The sequence below is a fragment of the Melanerpes formicivorus genome, unplaced genomic scaffold (assembly GCF_026170545.1).
Source record: "Melanerpes formicivorus ecotype bairdi unplaced genomic scaffold, bMelFor1.0.p_v2 SCAF_6, whole genome shotgun sequence".
NCBI classification, from domain to species: domain Eukaryota; kingdom Metazoa; phylum Chordata; class Aves; order Piciformes; family Picidae; genus Melanerpes; species Melanerpes formicivorus.
The window spans coordinates 3,574,324-3,592,550 of NW_027142358.1; the positions used below are offsets into that span (position 1 = coordinate 3,574,324).

Here is an 18,227-nt window from a genome sequence, read left to right on the forward strand (position 1 = left end):
GCTAAATGCATGCCAGCACAACTGCAGCTTGTCAGGCTGGCTGCTATTATTTCAGCTTTTGAACAGCTCTATTTTTCTTAGTTACATATAAATACTTAAGGACTGAGATTACACTGAGAGGAGCAAATAGAGTCCACGGGAAGGGGGGAAATCTGTGTGTGTCTAAAAACTGTGGCTGTAATGTATGAATGTTCTAGCCATGTATGGTCTCAATATCAATGAAGTTTCAAAAAGGAGCTTTCAGTTCCTCTCCACAAACAATAGCAAAAATGTCTATGATGTACTTAAAGTGCAATATGTGAAGACACAGCTACATCCACTTTGTTCATTAGCATGAGGTGTAACAGCTGCAGTCATTCTTCTCTCTTTCACATTTAGGAACCTGGCAGTTTCATGGAAAAGGCCTAGCAATGTTTCTTACACTTTCAAGAGTTTTGTTCAATACTGTTTTAGTAATTGTTTAGTAAAGAACCTACCACCACTGATGCATGGAAATTCAAGTTCTGCTCATTAGAAACCATAGTTTCCCTTTCTAGTGATTTCTTAGAATAGAACAGAATTAGCCCGGTTGGAAAAGAACTTCAACATCGAGTCCAACCTATCATCCAACACCATCTGATCAACTAAACTGTGGCACCAAACACCCCATCCAGTCTCTTCCCAAACACTTCCAGTGATGGTGACTCCACCACCTCCCTGGGCAGCCCATGCCAATGGCCAATCACTCTTCCATGAAGAACTTCTTCCTAACATCCCACCTGAACCTCCCCTGGTGCAGCTTGAGACTGTGTCCTCTGATTCTGTTGGTGGTTACCTGAGAGAAGAGACCAACCCCCACCTGGCTACAACTTCCCTTCAGGTATTTGTAGGCAGCAATAAGGTCTCCTCTGAGCCTTCAAGCTGTTGTATCTGACACCACCTATGTCTTCAAGGGAGTGTAAGGCTCATTAGCTTGCTTTTAAACCTCAGATGTGCTTAATTTGTAGCTCTCCAGCAGTCAGCCTCTCCTGTCAGCAAGACACCGTGCTCCTAATAGTATTGTACCTTATGCAGCACATGTCATACTCTGCTTAAGCCAATGAATTGATACTGGCAATGCTGAAAAGCCATGCAATTAATTCTGAGGACCTTCTAACTATTGCTACATGAAAAGCATCCTTTTCTCCCATCCTTGATGTGCTAGGTTAGTTTTCATCTTGTTCAAAGGCTTCAAAGATCAAGCTAGGACCTTGCGAGACCAGGGCTGGAGGGGAGTTAGGTATCAAACTGAGACTGACTGGTAAGGGGGACCCTGAAGGTGAATTTGGCATTGAAAAATGCTGAATTTGCATGTGCCTATGTTCCTTACAGAAACAAGTACTGTTGGCAGCACAACTCTTTCAAAGGAGGCATCAGTATGATACATAACCCTTGGGTTTTCTCTAGTTTAAGTGCCTGTAGAGACTGGAGAGAGGCGAATCTGCTGTGGGATTCTCCAATATTCAAGGCACAGAGCTCATGGAATGTTTTATTTATCTGGCAAAATGGTGCACAAGGTATTTTCAAGACTGTAATTTTTCCTCTGTAAAATAAACATCTTTAGTAAGGAAGTCCAGGTCCAAACAGGATTGGGAAAAGTGAAGAAACACAGCTGGGCTGTGTTTTACAATAAAACAGCACAAAATCCAATTGCAAAGAGTAGGTGGAAGATGATATCTGCAAGAGAAACACATGCTAAATGTGAGTACTTCCCTGTCAGCTGCCTTTCACATTCTCTTCCCAACCCACTCCATGAATGCAACAAAATGCCCCTAATGTGGCTCTGTCACCATATCAAATTTTAACAAATAGGCTTTGAAGGGCTGTTTTCAAACCCTCTCCAAACAGAAATGCTTTCAGACATCTCTGTGAACCCAGTGAAACGTGCCTGTGCCTTTTTTGGGGATGAGGGCGTGAAAATAAGGGAATGTAATGTTCAGCATTGAAAGTTATGGGTATGATTTTATTGTTCACAAGTGCCAAAAGGAGGAAAACAAAGTGCATAATGTTGAGAGATTAAATTTTGGTTTTAAACATTTCCTTTTTTTGCCAAAGCTGCTAGATTTGTCAGCTCTTTCTTTGAGCTATGAATTTTATGCTGACAGAGCCACTCGAAATCCATATTTGAAATGGATGTTTTCATTGTTGTACTTTGCTATTTACCTGAGCGTGTGTAAAATCTGGATAAACCTTTGCCTGTATAAAAGAAGAGAAAGAGATAACATTGGGATGGCATGCTTAAGATAGGGCAAAGTACAGCAGTGTGCTTTGTATAAAGCAGAGCAGATAACATCTGCCACAGTTTGAAATTCTGGATATATTTTTTCCCTCCTGGATCTGCTGTCTGAAGTTATTAAAGGATCCTCAGTTCTTTCATCTCCTAAAATGGATGAAGCTTTAGTGGTGCAACACAGTGAATTGTAAAAATGCTGTCCTGTGTGTGCTTGTAATTTTAAACTGGCTTTCAAGCTAGTGTAGATGTACCTGATAAACAAATATAAAGCGCTCTAGGGAGAATTTTAGGCATGTCTTGTTCCAAGAACCTGTTTCAAAGAATTAGATCAGCTCAGGGAAAAATTTCTGGTGCCTGCAGGAGGCAGCACTTAGAGGAAAGAAGCCTCATCTACAATGAGAAAACCTGTTGGCAGTTAATTTGCATGTCAGGACAGATGGGCAGGAAGAGTTAATCTATCAGAGTTATGGGTATGCTGAAGTACCAGCCCACAGTGTGAAAAGCTGCTGCTCCTAAGCTTGAGCCCTGTCCCACTCATGTGCAAATTATCATAACTTGTCTGGGCTGTTCCTGAGGGCAGGTGAGCAGAGTCTACATTGCTGAGTTGGTGTGTAAGTGGTTTGGCCATTTATCGTTAACACCAGATGGGTGCCTTTGCTCACTTTGTTAACGAGGAGAGTTTCACTCAGCTATGCATAGTATCAGTCAGGGTTGGAAGGGACCACAAGGATCATCTAGTTCCAACCCCCCTGCCATGGGCAGGGACACCCCACACTAGATCAGGCTGGCCAGAGCCTCAGCCAGCCTGGTCTTAAACACCTCCAGGGACCACCTCCCTGGACAACCCATTCCAGGGCTTCACCACTCTCATGGGGAAGAACCTCCTCCTCACCTCCATCCTGAATCTCCCCACCTCCAGCTTCATTCCATTCCCCCTAGTCCTATCCCTACCTGAGATCCTGAGAAGTCTTTCCCCAGCCTTCCTGTAGGCCCCCTTCAGATACTGGAAGGCCACAATTAGGTCACCTCAGAGCCTTCTCTTCTGCAGACTGAACAGCCCCAACTCCTTCAGTCTGTCCTCACAGGAGAGGTGCTCCAGTCCTCTGATCATCCTCGTGGCCCTATTACACTGCCACAGTCCAGAGCCTGGAGGAAACCGACTTCTGCTCAACAATTCTGCTGCCATGAGGTAAAAGGGCTCTAGCAGAAGGCTTTGGTTCCCTTTGGTTGCTCCTGTGCTGTGAGCTACTGGTGGCTTCCAACTTCCAACTTCCAACAGGAGAAGCACCCCAGAAACCAAATCACTTACTGCGTACAGAGATCTCTGCCACTAAAACACCTCCAGTTTGTTCCATGTGCTGTTTTCTTTTGTCACACATCTGCAGAGATCAGACAGAAAGCCACATATACCAAAACAATTACAAATAACTTAAAAGATAAATAAATCCAAACTCAGTTCTGACATTTCCAACCTAGAAAATTAAATCTCTGTCAGCACTGCTGCATATTTTCTAAGGGGTTTTTTCCCCCCTGTACTATTGGATTTCTGTACAGTGCTTTTTCAGAGGATTTTGATGTGCCACAGCCTTTAGAGTGACTGTAAGTGCAAAGTGGTTTTTTCCATTGTAAGACATCAGACGAGTGTCTGCTTGCTAATCACAGGTCCTCCTGGGCTGCCCTTTTCACCCTGCCTTAAACAAAACTCCTGTCAAGAAAGAAAGGGTGAGCTGAGCTCCATCTATTTAACCTGTGACCTCTGTGAAGACTTCTGTTGTTGTTTATTGCTAATTGTAAGTGTTGCCCAGTGGGTACAAACAGGGAACACCAAATCCTTTCCATATAGATCATTTCATGTCCAGTACTAATGATGCTGTCACAGCTGACAAGGGCTGGATTGGAGGCAGTGTTTTACAGATTAAAGGTCCTTGTCTGTCCCCTGACCTTTGCAGATCCCCAGCTGTGGGCTTTTCATTTTACAAACTCAGTGTGTGGTAATTCTGTTTATGAGTTGCTTGTAAGCATAGACCTCCAGCTTGGTTCAACGTTAATTGCAGCAGACCACCAGCTGCATTTTTGGGTTGGAAGTGGACTCCAGGGATGTTAGCCTGACCGAGCAATTATGCTACATTGGAGGGTCAGGAGGGAATTCCACCCTGTGCCCGAAAGGATGGTGTAGATGTTTGGCAGTACTGTCAGAAAGACAGCTACAGAATACTGGCTTTTGTTTTCATTCAACCCTGGGCTGTGGCTGGATAAAAAGTTGAAGTAATCTTTGAAAGCAAACAGCAAATGTAAGCCTGAAGGGGTTTGGGTTTATTTGGTTTGTTTGCCCTTTGAAACTCAAAATTTCTAGCAAGCTGTTTTTGTCAGCCCTGCAGGTTGTGCACAAACCAATGCCCCCTGCATTGTTCTGAGGCTGGGTAGTAAATTGCTATCTTAATTTATCTCTTGAGCACAGAAAGGGTTTAGAAAGAAGAGTTGATTTCACTGGGAGTGAGGCTTTCTCTTCTCCAGTAAGAAATACTTGTTGCTGAAATGAGAGTATGCCAACCAAGGAATATTTTGGGCTTTCATTTCATGTTTAATGAAGTTTGAGTTAATTTTATAGCAATGAGACATTCATTGCATGAAAGAAAGAATAGCTAAGCTCTGGCTTAACAAAGGAGAGAGAGAGAACATTTTAAAGAAAGGAACTTTAGTAACCCTCACTCTTGCATCACTTGGTGCAAACAGTGCACACCTCCCCATGCCTCTACAGCACCCACCTAATGTCACAGAAACCCACTCTTTGACCTCAGTTCCTCCTCCAGGGATAATTTGTTTCACCCAGAATAGGATGGCTGAAGAGCAGTAACTTACTGCAGCACTGCAGGATAGTAGAATGGACCTTCACTGGGAAAGGGGAGTCTGAGGTTCTATTTGACAAACAGTGAGCTTTAAGCCAGGCTCTCCTGAAGCCCTCAGGGTAACCTCAGCACCCAGCTATTTAGTAAAATGGAAAAAGCTCTAGTTTATCTGTCTTTTTCAGGCTTGTGTTTAACAGTAGCTGTTTGTCAAGCAGGACTGTAGTCTGGTATATCGATGAGAACTGAGTTTTTCAATGGCTACCTTATTTCTCAATATGTTTAAACAGGTTGCCCAATATTGCATCCAGTGCCTGTGGCCATGACAAGGGTCAGGGGGCATGACTGACCACTACATTCATGTATGGTGGTGCTTCTGACACTGTCTCTGCCCTGAGGCAGATCTCGACATCCTGTCTAAATTTAGCACTGTTTGCTTCGCTGGGAGAGAGGCTTACAGAATACAGAATACAGAATTAACCAGTTTGGAAAAGACCTTCAAGATCATCAAGTCCAACCTATCACCCAACACCATCTAATTAACTAAACCATGGCACTAAGTGCCTCATCCAGTATCTTTTTAAATGCTTCCAGTGATGGTGACTCCACCACCTCCCTGGGCAGCCCATTCCAATGGCCAATCACTCTGTCTGTGAAGAACTCCTTCCTAACATCCAGCAGCCAAACATGCCCTGGTGCAGCTTGATACTGTGTCCTCTTGTTCTGTCACAGGTTGTCTGGGAGAAGAGACTGACCCCACCTGGCTACAGCCTCCCTTCAGGCAGTTGTAGAGAGCAATAAGGTCTCCCCTGAGCCTCTTCTCCAGGCTAAATAACCCCAGCTCCCTCAGCCTCTCCTCACAGGGCTTGTGCTCCAAACCCTTCACTAGCTTTGTTGCCCTTCTCTGGACATGTTCCAGCAAGTCAACATCTTTCCTAAACTGAGGGGCCTAGAACTGGACACAGGACTCAAGGTGTGGCCTAAGCAGTGCCGAGTACAGGGGCAGAATGACCTCCCTGCTCCTGCTGGCCACACTATTCCTGATCCAGGTCAGGATGCCATTGGCCTTCTTGGCCAACTGGGCACACTGCTGGCTCATGTTCAGCCTACAGTCAACCAGTAGCCCCAGGTCCCTTTCTGCCTGGCTGCTCTCCAGCCACTCTGACCCCAGCCTGTAGTACTGCATGGGGTTGTTGTGGCCAATGTATTACTTACCACTGGGCAGGAGAACTTCTCGCTGTCACAGACATGTGTCTCACAGTGCAGCCAGACCTTGGAAAGCTTGGGGATGTTACGGAAGCGGAAAGCATTGAACTGGAATGTCGCCCGGTTCGTTTTCCCGTTCTCATGCACGAGGATGGAGCTGTCCGAGGCACACCTGTGTTGTGCATGGAGACAGGTGTCAGAGCCTACCTGGCTTCAGTGAAACGTCTCCCGAGGTCACAGACTGATCAATGCATTTGCCATGCTGTGGGACAGCTTCTCTAGAGCTCCCTCACTGCCCACCCCCCAGCTTTCTGTCATCCTCAGGACTGGGCTGCAGAGAGGTGCTTCTGGGTCCCACCAGTACCTACCCCTTGGTGATCAGAGGCCAGTGGATCTGGTAGAAATACTCGGAGGAGGGAGTTGCCCAGCAGTTGTTGAGAACAACTTTGAACCTGGGGAGAGACAAATCTCAGATTACCCAGGAATGTCCTGATTGCCAGTTTATTAATTATCATTCCTACATTTGCTTACCTGTCACTTAAGCCCTTAGCTTCCACTCCAGCGAATATGTCAGAGCCAATTTCTGATGTTTCAACAACGAAAGGAGCTTCTTTTATGCTTGAAAACTTGGCATTCTTTGAGAGGCAAAGGGAAAGACACCTTACTGGTAACATGCAAAGCAAAGGAAGGTGACAACTTCAGACAGCTCTGGGGGGATGGACTCCCAAAGTCTGGGCTCCCATGACCTGCAAGCTCCAAATTCTACACCTATTAGCAGGACTATTACAAGCTCAGGGTGGCATTTAAAAATCTTCTTGTTCATATTTGGTTTATAATGTTAACAAATGACAGAATTTGGTTATATTTGTCTTGTGGTATATATTAGCACAAGGGTGGAAAGCAAGCTTCCTGCTGCTTCTGGTACACCAGAGGTGTTGGGGCAGGCTTGTGAGAGTGAGAAATTGGAGATGTCTGCATGGAATGGGAATGAGATTGGAGGTGGCCACGTGTCAGGGAAAAGGAATAAAGACAAGCAGAAATCACATGCCCTTACCCAAAGCTTCAGCACTCTGCCATTGATACTTGTGGTGGCCAGCAGGGTGAGAGCTGAGGGGGGCACAACTGTGCAGAAAGAGCTCTGCCAGCTATAGTCATTCATCCAGTAAAAAGCCAGCCTCCTCAAAATAGTGCAGTGCATGGTGCTCAGGATAAAAAACAAACCAACCAAACAAAACCCAACAAACCTAAATTAGAAATACACTGAAGTGTCTACCTTAAATCCTGCTGTTTTTATTGCCTAAGATCGTAATGAAGCTAGCACCAGAAGCATATAGAGTAGCATGTTTAGTCACAGCATTGCGTTACTTACTTAAATGTACACAGCAGGATTCAGATCTGTGTAGCTCTGGAGCTGTTAGACAATCTTTCCCTGCTGTGATGTTCAGTTCTCTGGTACTGATTTTCTTACATATCTTTCCTCACTTCACAGCAAGGTGGCTGTGAGGCACTACAGTATTCCCACTGCAACATCAAGGCTGCATTCAGATTAGTGATCCATGGCTGTTAAGTGCCTTGAGAAATTCTAATTTGACCAAATATTTCTCCCAAAGCAGAGAACCTGCAGAAGTATGGTGGCAAACCCCTTATTAGCTTGTGCTAAATTGAACCTGCTGTAATGCTGCTTTTTCCAAACTTCATTGCTCTGGCCTGTTTTAGGGCACCAGCTTGCTTTTCTTCACATCAGATTTCAGTGCTGAAAGTCTGATTTACATTCAGGCCCCTGCCCCTCATACTGCATCACAGGCAGTCCTTTGCTTTTTCTGGTGTGTCACGGACTAAAGGGCAGGTGAGAATGAAGTGTTTCCACTGGGTTACACTGCAGCTTGAGCACTGCTTCTGCATGAGGAAATGGGCACATGAAGCACCTGCAAGTGTGGCCCACCAGAAACAGTGGGCTGTGTCAGGCAGAGAGAATAGCAAGGCAAAATTCAAGATCTGAATTTACATTTTATCCAGAAACAAAAGGAGAGAACATTTGTGAAGTAAACCTTTTCTCCTCAGTGAAAATGTGAATGAAATAACAAAGGAGTGGTCTGTTAGCTTTCCAAGTTTGTTCTGTACTTATGCTTGGTGGGAAAATGTATTAGTACAGTTCAGTCAGTCCCTCCTTGGCTCCTGAGAGCCTCATGGCCACTAGAGCAGAACAGTCATTTGGCAAAAAATATGATAAGCACCAGAGATGCACTGCTCACTGTCCTTCATTTGGTTTTGGAACCATTCTGTCAGGAGCTGACAGGAACAATGTGGTACTTCCTGGGACCTTTGCCAGGATGTAATACCAGTGTGCCATAGAAAAAAAGACCAGAGGGGCTTTCATGAGGCACTCACAGCCTAACAAAATGTTTAGAGATCAATTGGTGACCAAAATGCAGGGTGTGGGAGGAGAGATTTCTGTCCATCCACCTTGTAGTAAATACTTACTCTACCTGGCCTATAAATTTAACACGTTAGTATGTTATTAGTTGTGGTTTTTCTAGCCATACTAGAATAGAGAAGCTCTTGACTGTGGTTTGGTGGGAAAAAAGAAAGACTCCAGGATCAGGAGCTGGCTGCTCCAGCAGCACAACAGATCTGTGTGTGGAGGAGAAGGGCATTTGAAAAGATCATTTTGATATCCAGGAAGAATATTTTGTTGGAAACATAATTCCGCTATGACCTAAGGATCTCTGGGGAACACAAAATATCTGTCAGGTGAGGGGACCAGGAGGCAAACTGCAAAAGAAATGCATGGAGCTTTGCTGTATCTATAGAGACTCTGTGGTAGCAGCACTGGGACTACAATCAAGTTTTTCTGTTTCTTAGATGTTCAACATATTCCAGCATGTTGGAAATGTACCTCTTAGCAGAAAGATCTGCCTGATTCAGAGGGATTAAAAGAAAAGCTGGCATGTGTCTACTCTGTTCAGTTTAAGTATATCCCTGTTAATAAGCAGAAACAAGGGCCCTGCAAATCCTGTGTAATTATCTGTTCAAGGCAAGTAATATGTAAATCAGGAGCAGCAGACGTTTTTTTCCCCCCAGCCCTTGGGCTGAAATCTGTGGAAGGTGAAAAGCTGGGTGGCAAAAAGCACTTACCACATAGAAGTTGAGGGACAACTGACTCTCAAATGAACCAGAGCTGCCGTTCTTCACGTGGACAGTGGCCACCCTGGGGACAAAACAAAGTTTCAGTGTGAGTGACACATGGTGCTGAAGAAGGAGTGAGACAAAATCCCAGAAGAGGACGTACCTTTGGTCAAAGGCAGCCTGGTTCACCAGGTAGTTGGCATTGTATGAGCAGGTAAATGAGTAATTCACTGGCTGGCTCTTCACAATTATTGATGTGTCATTGGAGACGATGGAGTTGTAGAAGTGATAAACAGGGTTCTTGAACTGTGGTTGGCAGGACAGAGGAATGTAGGCAGTACTGAGTCTTTGAGGCATCAGGAACAGTTTTGTACTACCAAACATGAAGACCCTATCTGGTGACAAGATGCCATCCCCAGGAAAACCGGGTTTTGTAGCTCCTTATATGCTGCACTACCTATATGCATGCCTTACTACTATATGTGTATATAATATATATACATGTATTACACATTATATTCAATACAGGGGCAAATGGCTGACTAACAGAGTCTAATAATACTAAGCCTGGAAGTATTTTGTCTGTAGATAAAAGCACAAGTGTTTGATTTTTCCTTCTCCCTGATAATGGAGTTTCCCTCCTCATTCCATCAGTACTTAAAGCCTACTCCTACCTGAAGCAAATGCATCTCTCTCAAGTAAGCCCAGCCAACTTCCAAGGCCAGCTCAGAAATGTTGACCTTGATAGTCTTACCTCTGACTGTGTCCCACAGTAGGATTTGTTTTTAGGTGACAGGTCTGGGATTGTGAATTGGTAATACCCCGAATCATGGATCCCATTGTAGCAAATGCCTCCAAGTGCCAGCTGATTAACCTCCCATCCATAAGGACACTCTGGAATTCTGGTAATGATGGTTTTAGGATAGCAGTATACTAGAATTACATCTGAAAGGAAAACAATACCCCTAGAGTGATATGCAGTGGTGTTTTTCTTTCAAAGAGGTGGGTCTGCATACCTACGTTCAATTGGGATTAAACGTCTGTGAGTGCGGATGTTTGCTGGAAAGTCCCCTAACATGAGCAGCTTTTGCTACAGAAAACTGACCTTTGGGTTGTTAAACTCTGTCCCCTTTGGAAGAGTTTGGCCTTTGCCTTCTAATCAATGTAGAACTTCATGTAACTTTTTTATTTTTCTGGAATAGCTGGTTGAGGAGCACAGGCACTGCTGAGAAACCTGAAGTGAAAAATGGTTGCACTTACATGTGCAGGCTGCCCAGGGGGATTGTGGAGTCTCCCTTTCCGGAGGTATTCCAAACCCACCTGGATGCATTCCTGTGTGATCTGCTCTAGGTGATCCTGCTCTGGCAGGGGGGTTGGAGTAGATGATCTTTCGAGGTCCCTTCCAGCCCCTAAAATTCTGTGATTCTGTGAAATGTCAGATTAATTTAACTAATCTGCAGAGCTGGCTTCTGCTACGCTACCAAATCTGTGAAAACAACATTGAAGTTGTTTGTTATGCTTTAGTAGATCTGCACCTTTTTGCAGCAGTGTTAAGTGTAGGTCACAACAGATATTCTGCCCTTTCTCTCCTTGCAGTGGCATTACAGTGCCAGCAAAACTGCATTTTCACATTTCCAAGGTAGAAGCTAAGATCTAAAAACCAACTGAGAAGCCTAGCCCTTCTAATAGCAATAGTAAAAGAACTGTAGTGAAATCCTAGCCCTGCTGACAGCTATGGTTAATAGCTGTGCACTGTATTTCCAAATATGGTGACTGGTACTACAACCATGGACGTGTTCTTGTGCAATCTGATCTAGGTGAACCTGCTTTAGCAAAGGAGTTCGACCAGATGATCTCCGGAGGTCCCTTCCAACCCCTACCATTTTGTGATTCTGTGGTCATGAATACTGAATGCCATAACTTACAGACTGACTGCTTCATGATAGACAATTGAACATTTATCAAAGAGAATCAGGCAGTACAGATTTGGATGTCTGATGGGAATTTAAAGGATAAATATTGACTATTGAAAATTGAGAAAGACTCCCAATCCAATTGCTACAGGCACTCTGTCTGGAATTATTCAATTGCTGCTTTTAAAGACCTTGACACTTTCATTTTTATGATAAAAGCCTCATTTTGCAGCCTTTCCATGTCTTTTATGGAATACTCAGAGAAAGTCCGTAACAACTCACTTCTTTCTGGTAGCCACACCTTCAGCACACGCAGGCTGATTCTGTTTGTGCTGATGGTCAGAGTTGTAACTCTGGAGACTTCACAACTGTAAAGATTCCTGCAGTTCAGAGAAACTGCTTGTGCAAATGAAAGTGCTGGAATAAATGGCTAGAGGGCTACAAATTTAAGATACACCATTAAATTACTAACAGTGCTCTGACACCAGTCATGCACATACGAAGCAAATCCTCTATACTGAGGTGACTTACAACATACTTCTAAAGTACATTTCTTTATTGTGTGGTTCTACATTACATATAGGTCTAGCACCAGATCATTTGAGTTTATAGGCAGAAATCAGTGTACAGTTAGATTTTTTTCTTGATTTTTCTTATTCAGTTTGGCAGTGTGGTTCAGTTCAGACCAGCACATTCATTTCCCACGAGTCATCTGACTGCAGTCAGCAGAACTAAAGGCCAGCTTGGGCAGCAAAGATATGCTTCATCTAGTCTGTGCTATTGCAAATAATTTCTAATTGTTGTTGTCTTCTTTGTCATTTTGTGCCTGAATTCTGCTTGAGCTTAAGTTTGTTGTGCAGTTAAGTATATGTAGTTAAGTACATGCCTTATTCTCTGTGGGGCTAGGACTTTAGTGGTATGTATCTACTTTACTGTGCTAGATGAAAGCAGATGAGTAAAGGACATGTAAGGATTAGCTTTCCAGAATTCACAGTTTCCCTTTCTGAAGGAAAAAAACCTTTCCATTTTTAAATAGAACCCCCCACACACCTTTTAGTAGCTGAATTATAAGAGACTAGCATAGGTGAATTAAGTTATTTTACCTGCTTTATTTGGATTGCAAGGTCCTGCAAGGGCTTGAGCCAAGACGACCAGCAGATAAATAGTATGAGTCACCATTTCTTGCAGTGATCTGAGGACACAGGGAATAAAAGCTGAAACTGTCTTTAAAAGTGGAAATAAAAGCAATGCATTGACTGCAGACCTGGAACTGTAGCTACTGTTAATTATGTTCTTCTTAGAGAAAGAAACGAATAACATGACTGATATTTGGTATCACAACTTATCAGCATCACCAGGACAAATAGTTCCAAGACTGTTATTTCTGGGTTTCTATTGTGGCAATTTTACTATTTCAGTTTAGTGGTGGCTTTCCATTATGCTGGTTTCCTTTGTTCTTCTAAAGAGTCTAAACCTGAAGTGCGAGTATAATCAAATGAAACTTTGGGATCTGAAGAAAGAAGAAAGATGATGCAATAACATATAGGTTGTGCTTATAGATTTCATGCTGAAACTCTTCTCTGTGGTAATGGCTATCCTGATGTACATAAGCTTAACTTCACCTAACTCAGTTCTGGTAAATTAGGCATTTTCTCCTTCACTGCTAAATGTATAGCTTTCAGGAAAAGAATACGTAGTAGCAATTTGCATTTCCACTTCAGGCCTCAAACTTGCAAGCTGTTTCCCACAGGGAGAAGCATGCACAGCCTGCAGGACTGAGGCTGGAGTTCTCATATTTTTGCTTGTAGACACTCTTCAGTGTTTGCCCTTACATACACATCGCTGACCAGACTGTCAGAAGTGACACACATCACACAGGTAAAGAAAAAAAATCCCCAAACCTTCCAAATTAAGTATTTCCAACAAAACAATCGAATTCCACATTCTCACTCAGTCTCTATTTAAAAAATGTGTTTATAAAAAGGCTGACGCAGTACATTTCAGTGACAATGTCATTTGATTATACTCATATGATTGTGATTATAATAATAGAATCCTAGACTCAACAAGGTTGGAAATCATATGCATTCTACAAGAAGTTTAAGTATTGTACCTACATGGAAGGGAAGGGGCAAAGTGTTTCAGATTTTCATTCCGGTCTTATTCCAATAGCTGCGCCGTCAGCTCTTCCCAAGACGTCCTCTTTCAAATGAACCCAGCTGGTGTTATCTTCGCTTTATATAAGCAATCTTGTAAAAGGAGCCCATCTCTGGTTAAATCTCAACCTGCCAGTATTGTCCAGTGTGGGAGGAAAGAAAAAAAAACAGGTTGTAGAGAAGCTGTTCTCTTCCCTTAGACAGGACTGTGTTGCTGCTATTTGTTTTCTTTCTGTGGTGGCTTTTTAACAGCTCTTGAAAGTGAACAGCAGCTTGCTGAAGGTAGGACACTAGCAAAAAAATTTGTTTGCTTTACAAGTTACTTAGGAAAATGTAGATTTTCCTGCAGAGGTAAAACCACAGCTGGATACCAGAATTCAGTGAACATGTATGCATAGGGATGAGATGCCTGTCTTGAATGGCTTGTTGATAATGCTAACCTGTTGTGCCATGCAAATGGTTAAAAGTAATTTCAACAGATTGCATGCCACCTTTGAGGTTGGCTACTTAGTTTTTTTCCTAAAAGTTCACAGGCATGTAATTGGAGTATGGGTAGGATCTTTCATAAACCTAAGTATACTATATAATTATACTACCTAATACTACATGCATAGAAGACTGTAACATACCTTAAATATTAGACTAGAGAATGTGTAAAATTGGCTACTGCACCAAAAACTGAAACAGCTTTGCTCTTCATATGACCATCAGTCATGTGGTTGCTGTATGACAGCCTTGGTCAGCTGGTAAGATTTTCTGGTGACCTGTTTCCTCCCGTTTGTGTCAGCTTTTAGTGACAGACTCATAAAAAGGACTCAAGTCCCTAGTGCCATTTTACCTGCCTGTATTAAAACTCTGGGCTGTAAACAGACTGTAAACAGTGCTGTTGAGCTACTTATGCTCCGATATCTGTCTTGAGTCACAAAACAGAGGGGATCTCAAAGTTTTCAGCTCTTGTCTGGGTGAGCTTTGTGGGTTCACCTTCAGGAGAGCATTCACTGCACAGAGTGTCTCAAGCCAGCTGGCATTAGCAAAGCATGGCAATGACTACACCAGGCATCGTATGGGATACTGTCCCTCACCCAGTGTTGATTGCATGCAGGTGAATGATAGGAAAATATGTATAAGTAATTAGGGTGACTCCTCCTTCTTGCAAACTGATCCAGAACCCTAAAGAAGGTTAAAAACCCTTTAAATGTCTGTGTTTAGTTTCAGATTAAAAAAAAGAGCCTAGACCTGCAGCTTCATAAGGATTGCAATGCAGAGCACATAAGAGGCTGTTCTCACTGTTCTTGTCAGCCAAGTCCTGCAAGCCCTCACATTCTGATTTAAATGAAATTATTTAAAGTTGAATAAAATCCTTCAGTCAGGCTTTGTTGTTGTTTTAACTGAATTAAAGAATAATCCATTGAACAAGAATCAAAGCTTATAAATTATTTGGTGTGACCTGAATAGGATTATCCTCATCAGAAATCCTTAAGCAAGGAAGAATTGGCACCAAGTGTCTGTTTCACAGCCTCACCCCAAGTCCTGCAGGCTTTGAGGCCCAAATTTTATTTCCTAAGTCCATCTCTGAATATACACTGCATAAAAATTTGCTTATATTTTTCTTTCCATGCATGTGAGTGCCCTTCTGGTCTGCAGCCAGAAATAGGGCTCCTGGTGAGACATTATGACCCACCCTGTTATCAAGTGTATATAGCCCAGAAACAAGAGAAGGTTTACAGAAGAAAGCTTGTGACCTGGGGCATGAGAAAGGCCTCATGACCTTGTACAAACTGATTCTTCAAGCCCAAGGGATCAGATTCAGCCCTGGAGCTGGCCTTGGTCTCTCAGGTCTGCCCACACAGGGCTGATTTGGAGCATAAAATATTTGACTAACCTTGATGAGGCATAGTGTGAGTGCCTTGCTAGAAATGATCTAAGTGGCCAACCTCGCTGTAAGATTAACAAAGCACTTGAAACACAGATTAGCTTTGTTCTGATGATTTTTGGCAAATACTGTAATTAAATTATCACTGATGTAATTGCTACAGGTTTCAGTGGAATTCCTCCAAGATGGATCTGGTCCCATAATTTTTGAAAGAAAATAAATCCTTTGCTATCTTCTCACAGAAAAGTAATCTCTATGTGCATAATAGTCCTTTTAGGTGAAAGATAGAAAACAGATGAAATCCATGAAACAAATTTGTCACAAGTGCCAGTTGGTGCATAGTAGTTTGCATTTGCATAAGAAACGAGCACAAAATGTACCTAAACCAACCAGCATTTGATATGTGCTCTGATCAAAGGTGAGGGCTTGGAGAAGGGTTAGGTTTCTCTAAGTAATTGCACACACAGAAAAAGGAAATCCATTAAATTGCAAAGCAGACCATTGAGTATTGTTGCATTTCCCTGATTCTTTCCAGACCCATTGAATAATCTCAGCAATCTAAGTATCTGTAAAGATTTCAACAAAGAGCAAATGAAGGCCTTATTGTGAGTTTTACCTAAAAGGGCAGCTTGTCTCTCTGGCTTTGTTCCCTCACATTGCGGTGGAAAGCTGTGCAGGTATCTACTGTCTGGTTCTTACATGAAGAAGAGAAAGTTCTCCCGTTTGACTCTGCAAGGGGTATTGTGACAATCCAGTTTTCATTGTTTTGGATAAAAACAATGAACCTGAAAAGCCTCTTAGCCGTATGGAAGGACTTTGTGGGGTAATGAGAATTAATGGCGACAGCTGATTCCAGGAGGGGTGAGATCTGGTGATAGTCCTCTAGAGGCTGCAATGTATGGATGATGGTGTTTCCAACCATGTGCCAAACCCTAACATATTCAGTTTTGTCTGAGATAAGGACTGTATTTATCCTACAGGCTTGGAGGCTTCCATGCTGGATCTGGAAGCATGGTAACTGTATTTATATTCAGCCTCATCTGAGTTGGTGGCTGCTGTTGGAAATGCAGCACTGTGTTGGTAAAGTCAAACTTATCCTGGATCCTAAGTCTACAGTGAGCTATGTTGTGCAGACTTATTGCTTCAAGTCATGAATACCTTATGGATTTCAGCAATATTTTGCTTTTTGTGGAGTAAATACCTTTCCAATAGTTAGTTACTCAAGGCACGTGGCTGGCCACTCACTTCAGCACCACTGAGTCACCATCCCTGGAAGTATTTAAAAGATCTGTAGCTGTGGCACTTAGGAACATGGCTTAGTGGTGACTTGGCAGACTTAAGTTGACTGGACTTGATCTTAAAGTTCTTTTCCAGCCTAAATGGTTTTCTGATTCTATCCTATTCTTATAAGCAGGGGGTAGAACCATGCAGGTGGGTTACAGATCATCTGGGACCCACAGACACCCTGCACCCTAAGTCCTCAGGTGGCTGATGTTCTTCCATAACTACATCAAATAAACCAGAAGCAGGAGAAATCAGAGGAAATCAGGTTTGTGGAAGGGGGAGTCACATAAAAATCAGAAATGGAAGTTTGGTCCACTGGAGGAGATGGTCTACTGCTGTAAACTTCCTTATGCATCACCTGTCTAACTATGCAACACTGAATCATAACTTCCCAGCAATTACCTACAGCCATACACTTGGAGAGACAGTTCTGCTCTTGTTACATGCACTCCCTGGGGTGTGGGTGAGTGCAGACTCCCAGCTGAGGAAGCATCCTCTTGACATTTCTGCTGTCCAAGACGTTCACACAGACATCTACAACAGCACATCTTGACGAGCACAGAATTGTGGATGAAATAAATACTCATATTTTGTGTTCTTTCGAATGCTTGATCCTGTTACTATTTACCTTTGCCAGCCTATTCACAGTAATATTCTGCAGAAGCTTCTCCTGCAGACTCCAGCCTGGAGTTCACTACTGTGTTGGTACAAAACATCTGTTTCCAGCTGAGTTTCCTTGAAGCCTTTGTGTGGGTAAGTGCTTGCTTTGGTGTATTTCATTTATTTATTTATTTTTAATGGGCTGTCTTGGGACTAGCCAGTTATGCAGGATAAGGTATTTGGGCTTGGTTTAATAAAGGCATGAAACATGTAGAACAGGTCAGGTAAGACTGAAACTGATCATGTAAGATGGCAGATGTCCTTGGGCTGCCATCATTGGGAGATGCCTAAACTTGCTAGGCACCTGATTCATTTGCCTAAGTGAGGCATGTGTTAACTTAACAGGTGATGTAAGTTGGCCAAGATATCCATAGCTATGACACATGACCTGAACAAGACTTATGCTCTTTTGAAGTGGGACCTGGAGGCCAGGCAGGATACTCAAAGACATCTGAAATGGCACTGGGTGTCTGTGTGTGGGCATCAGAATTGAGGCCAACCAGGAACACTGCATTTTCTTGTTTGCCTTGGAAGTCTAAGCACCCCTGCATGCTCTGCAAGACCTGTGGCTGAGCCCATTCCAGCTGGCACAGTGCCCTCAAATTATTTATTGAGTGCCCAAAGCTAGCTTCTAGATAGAAACTAGAGCACTTCTTGGGAGAGATAGGGTTGAATTCTGCAGGCGAGAAGATTGCATCTGGGTCTCCTGTAGTCCTGAGCAAGAGCTCTGACCACCAGGCGTGTCTCCTCCAGCTGTTCCTTGCCTATGGCTGCTGGGTTCACCTGTAATCAGCACTGCTGTCCCACTCAGTATGTGCCATAGCAGAACTGCAGGCATTTTCTGGTGAGAATTCATGGATTAAATGTTTGGTAGCAGAATAATGTTGCTGGGAAACAGCATTGTGGAATCACCTG

General features: G+C 43.2%; 1 protein-coding gene across 2 annotated transcripts in view; it reads right to left on the bottom strand.

Moving 5' to 3' along the window:
* Positions 1-1,480: 1,480 nt before the first annotated feature.
* TECTB (tectorin beta) overlaps positions 1,481-18,227 on the bottom strand; it is a 49,056-nt gene continuing 32,309 nt past the window's right edge. For both annotated transcript variants that reach the window (XM_068139383.1, XM_068139382.1), the window contains exons 2-12: positions 13,457-13,624; positions 12,443-12,531; positions 10,181-10,371; positions 9,590-9,732; positions 9,436-9,508; positions 6,832-6,935; positions 6,669-6,752; positions 6,310-6,472; positions 3,561-3,630; positions 2,182-2,214; positions 1,481-1,695 (exon numbers count right to left, since the gene is read on the bottom strand). In XM_068139383.1, the coding sequence (XP_067995484.1) occupies positions 1,643-1,695; positions 2,182-2,214; positions 3,561-3,630; positions 6,310-6,472; positions 6,669-6,752; positions 6,832-6,935; positions 9,436-9,508; positions 9,590-9,732; positions 10,181-10,371; positions 12,443-12,518 (990 nt within the window). In that variant the 5' untranslated portion in view covers positions 12,519-12,531; positions 13,457-13,624 and the 3' untranslated portion in view covers positions 1,481-1,642. The remainder of the gene's footprint in view (positions 1,696-2,181; positions 2,215-3,560; positions 3,631-6,309; positions 6,473-6,668; positions 6,753-6,831; positions 6,936-9,435; positions 9,509-9,589; positions 9,733-10,180; positions 10,372-12,442; positions 12,532-13,456; positions 13,625-18,227) is intronic.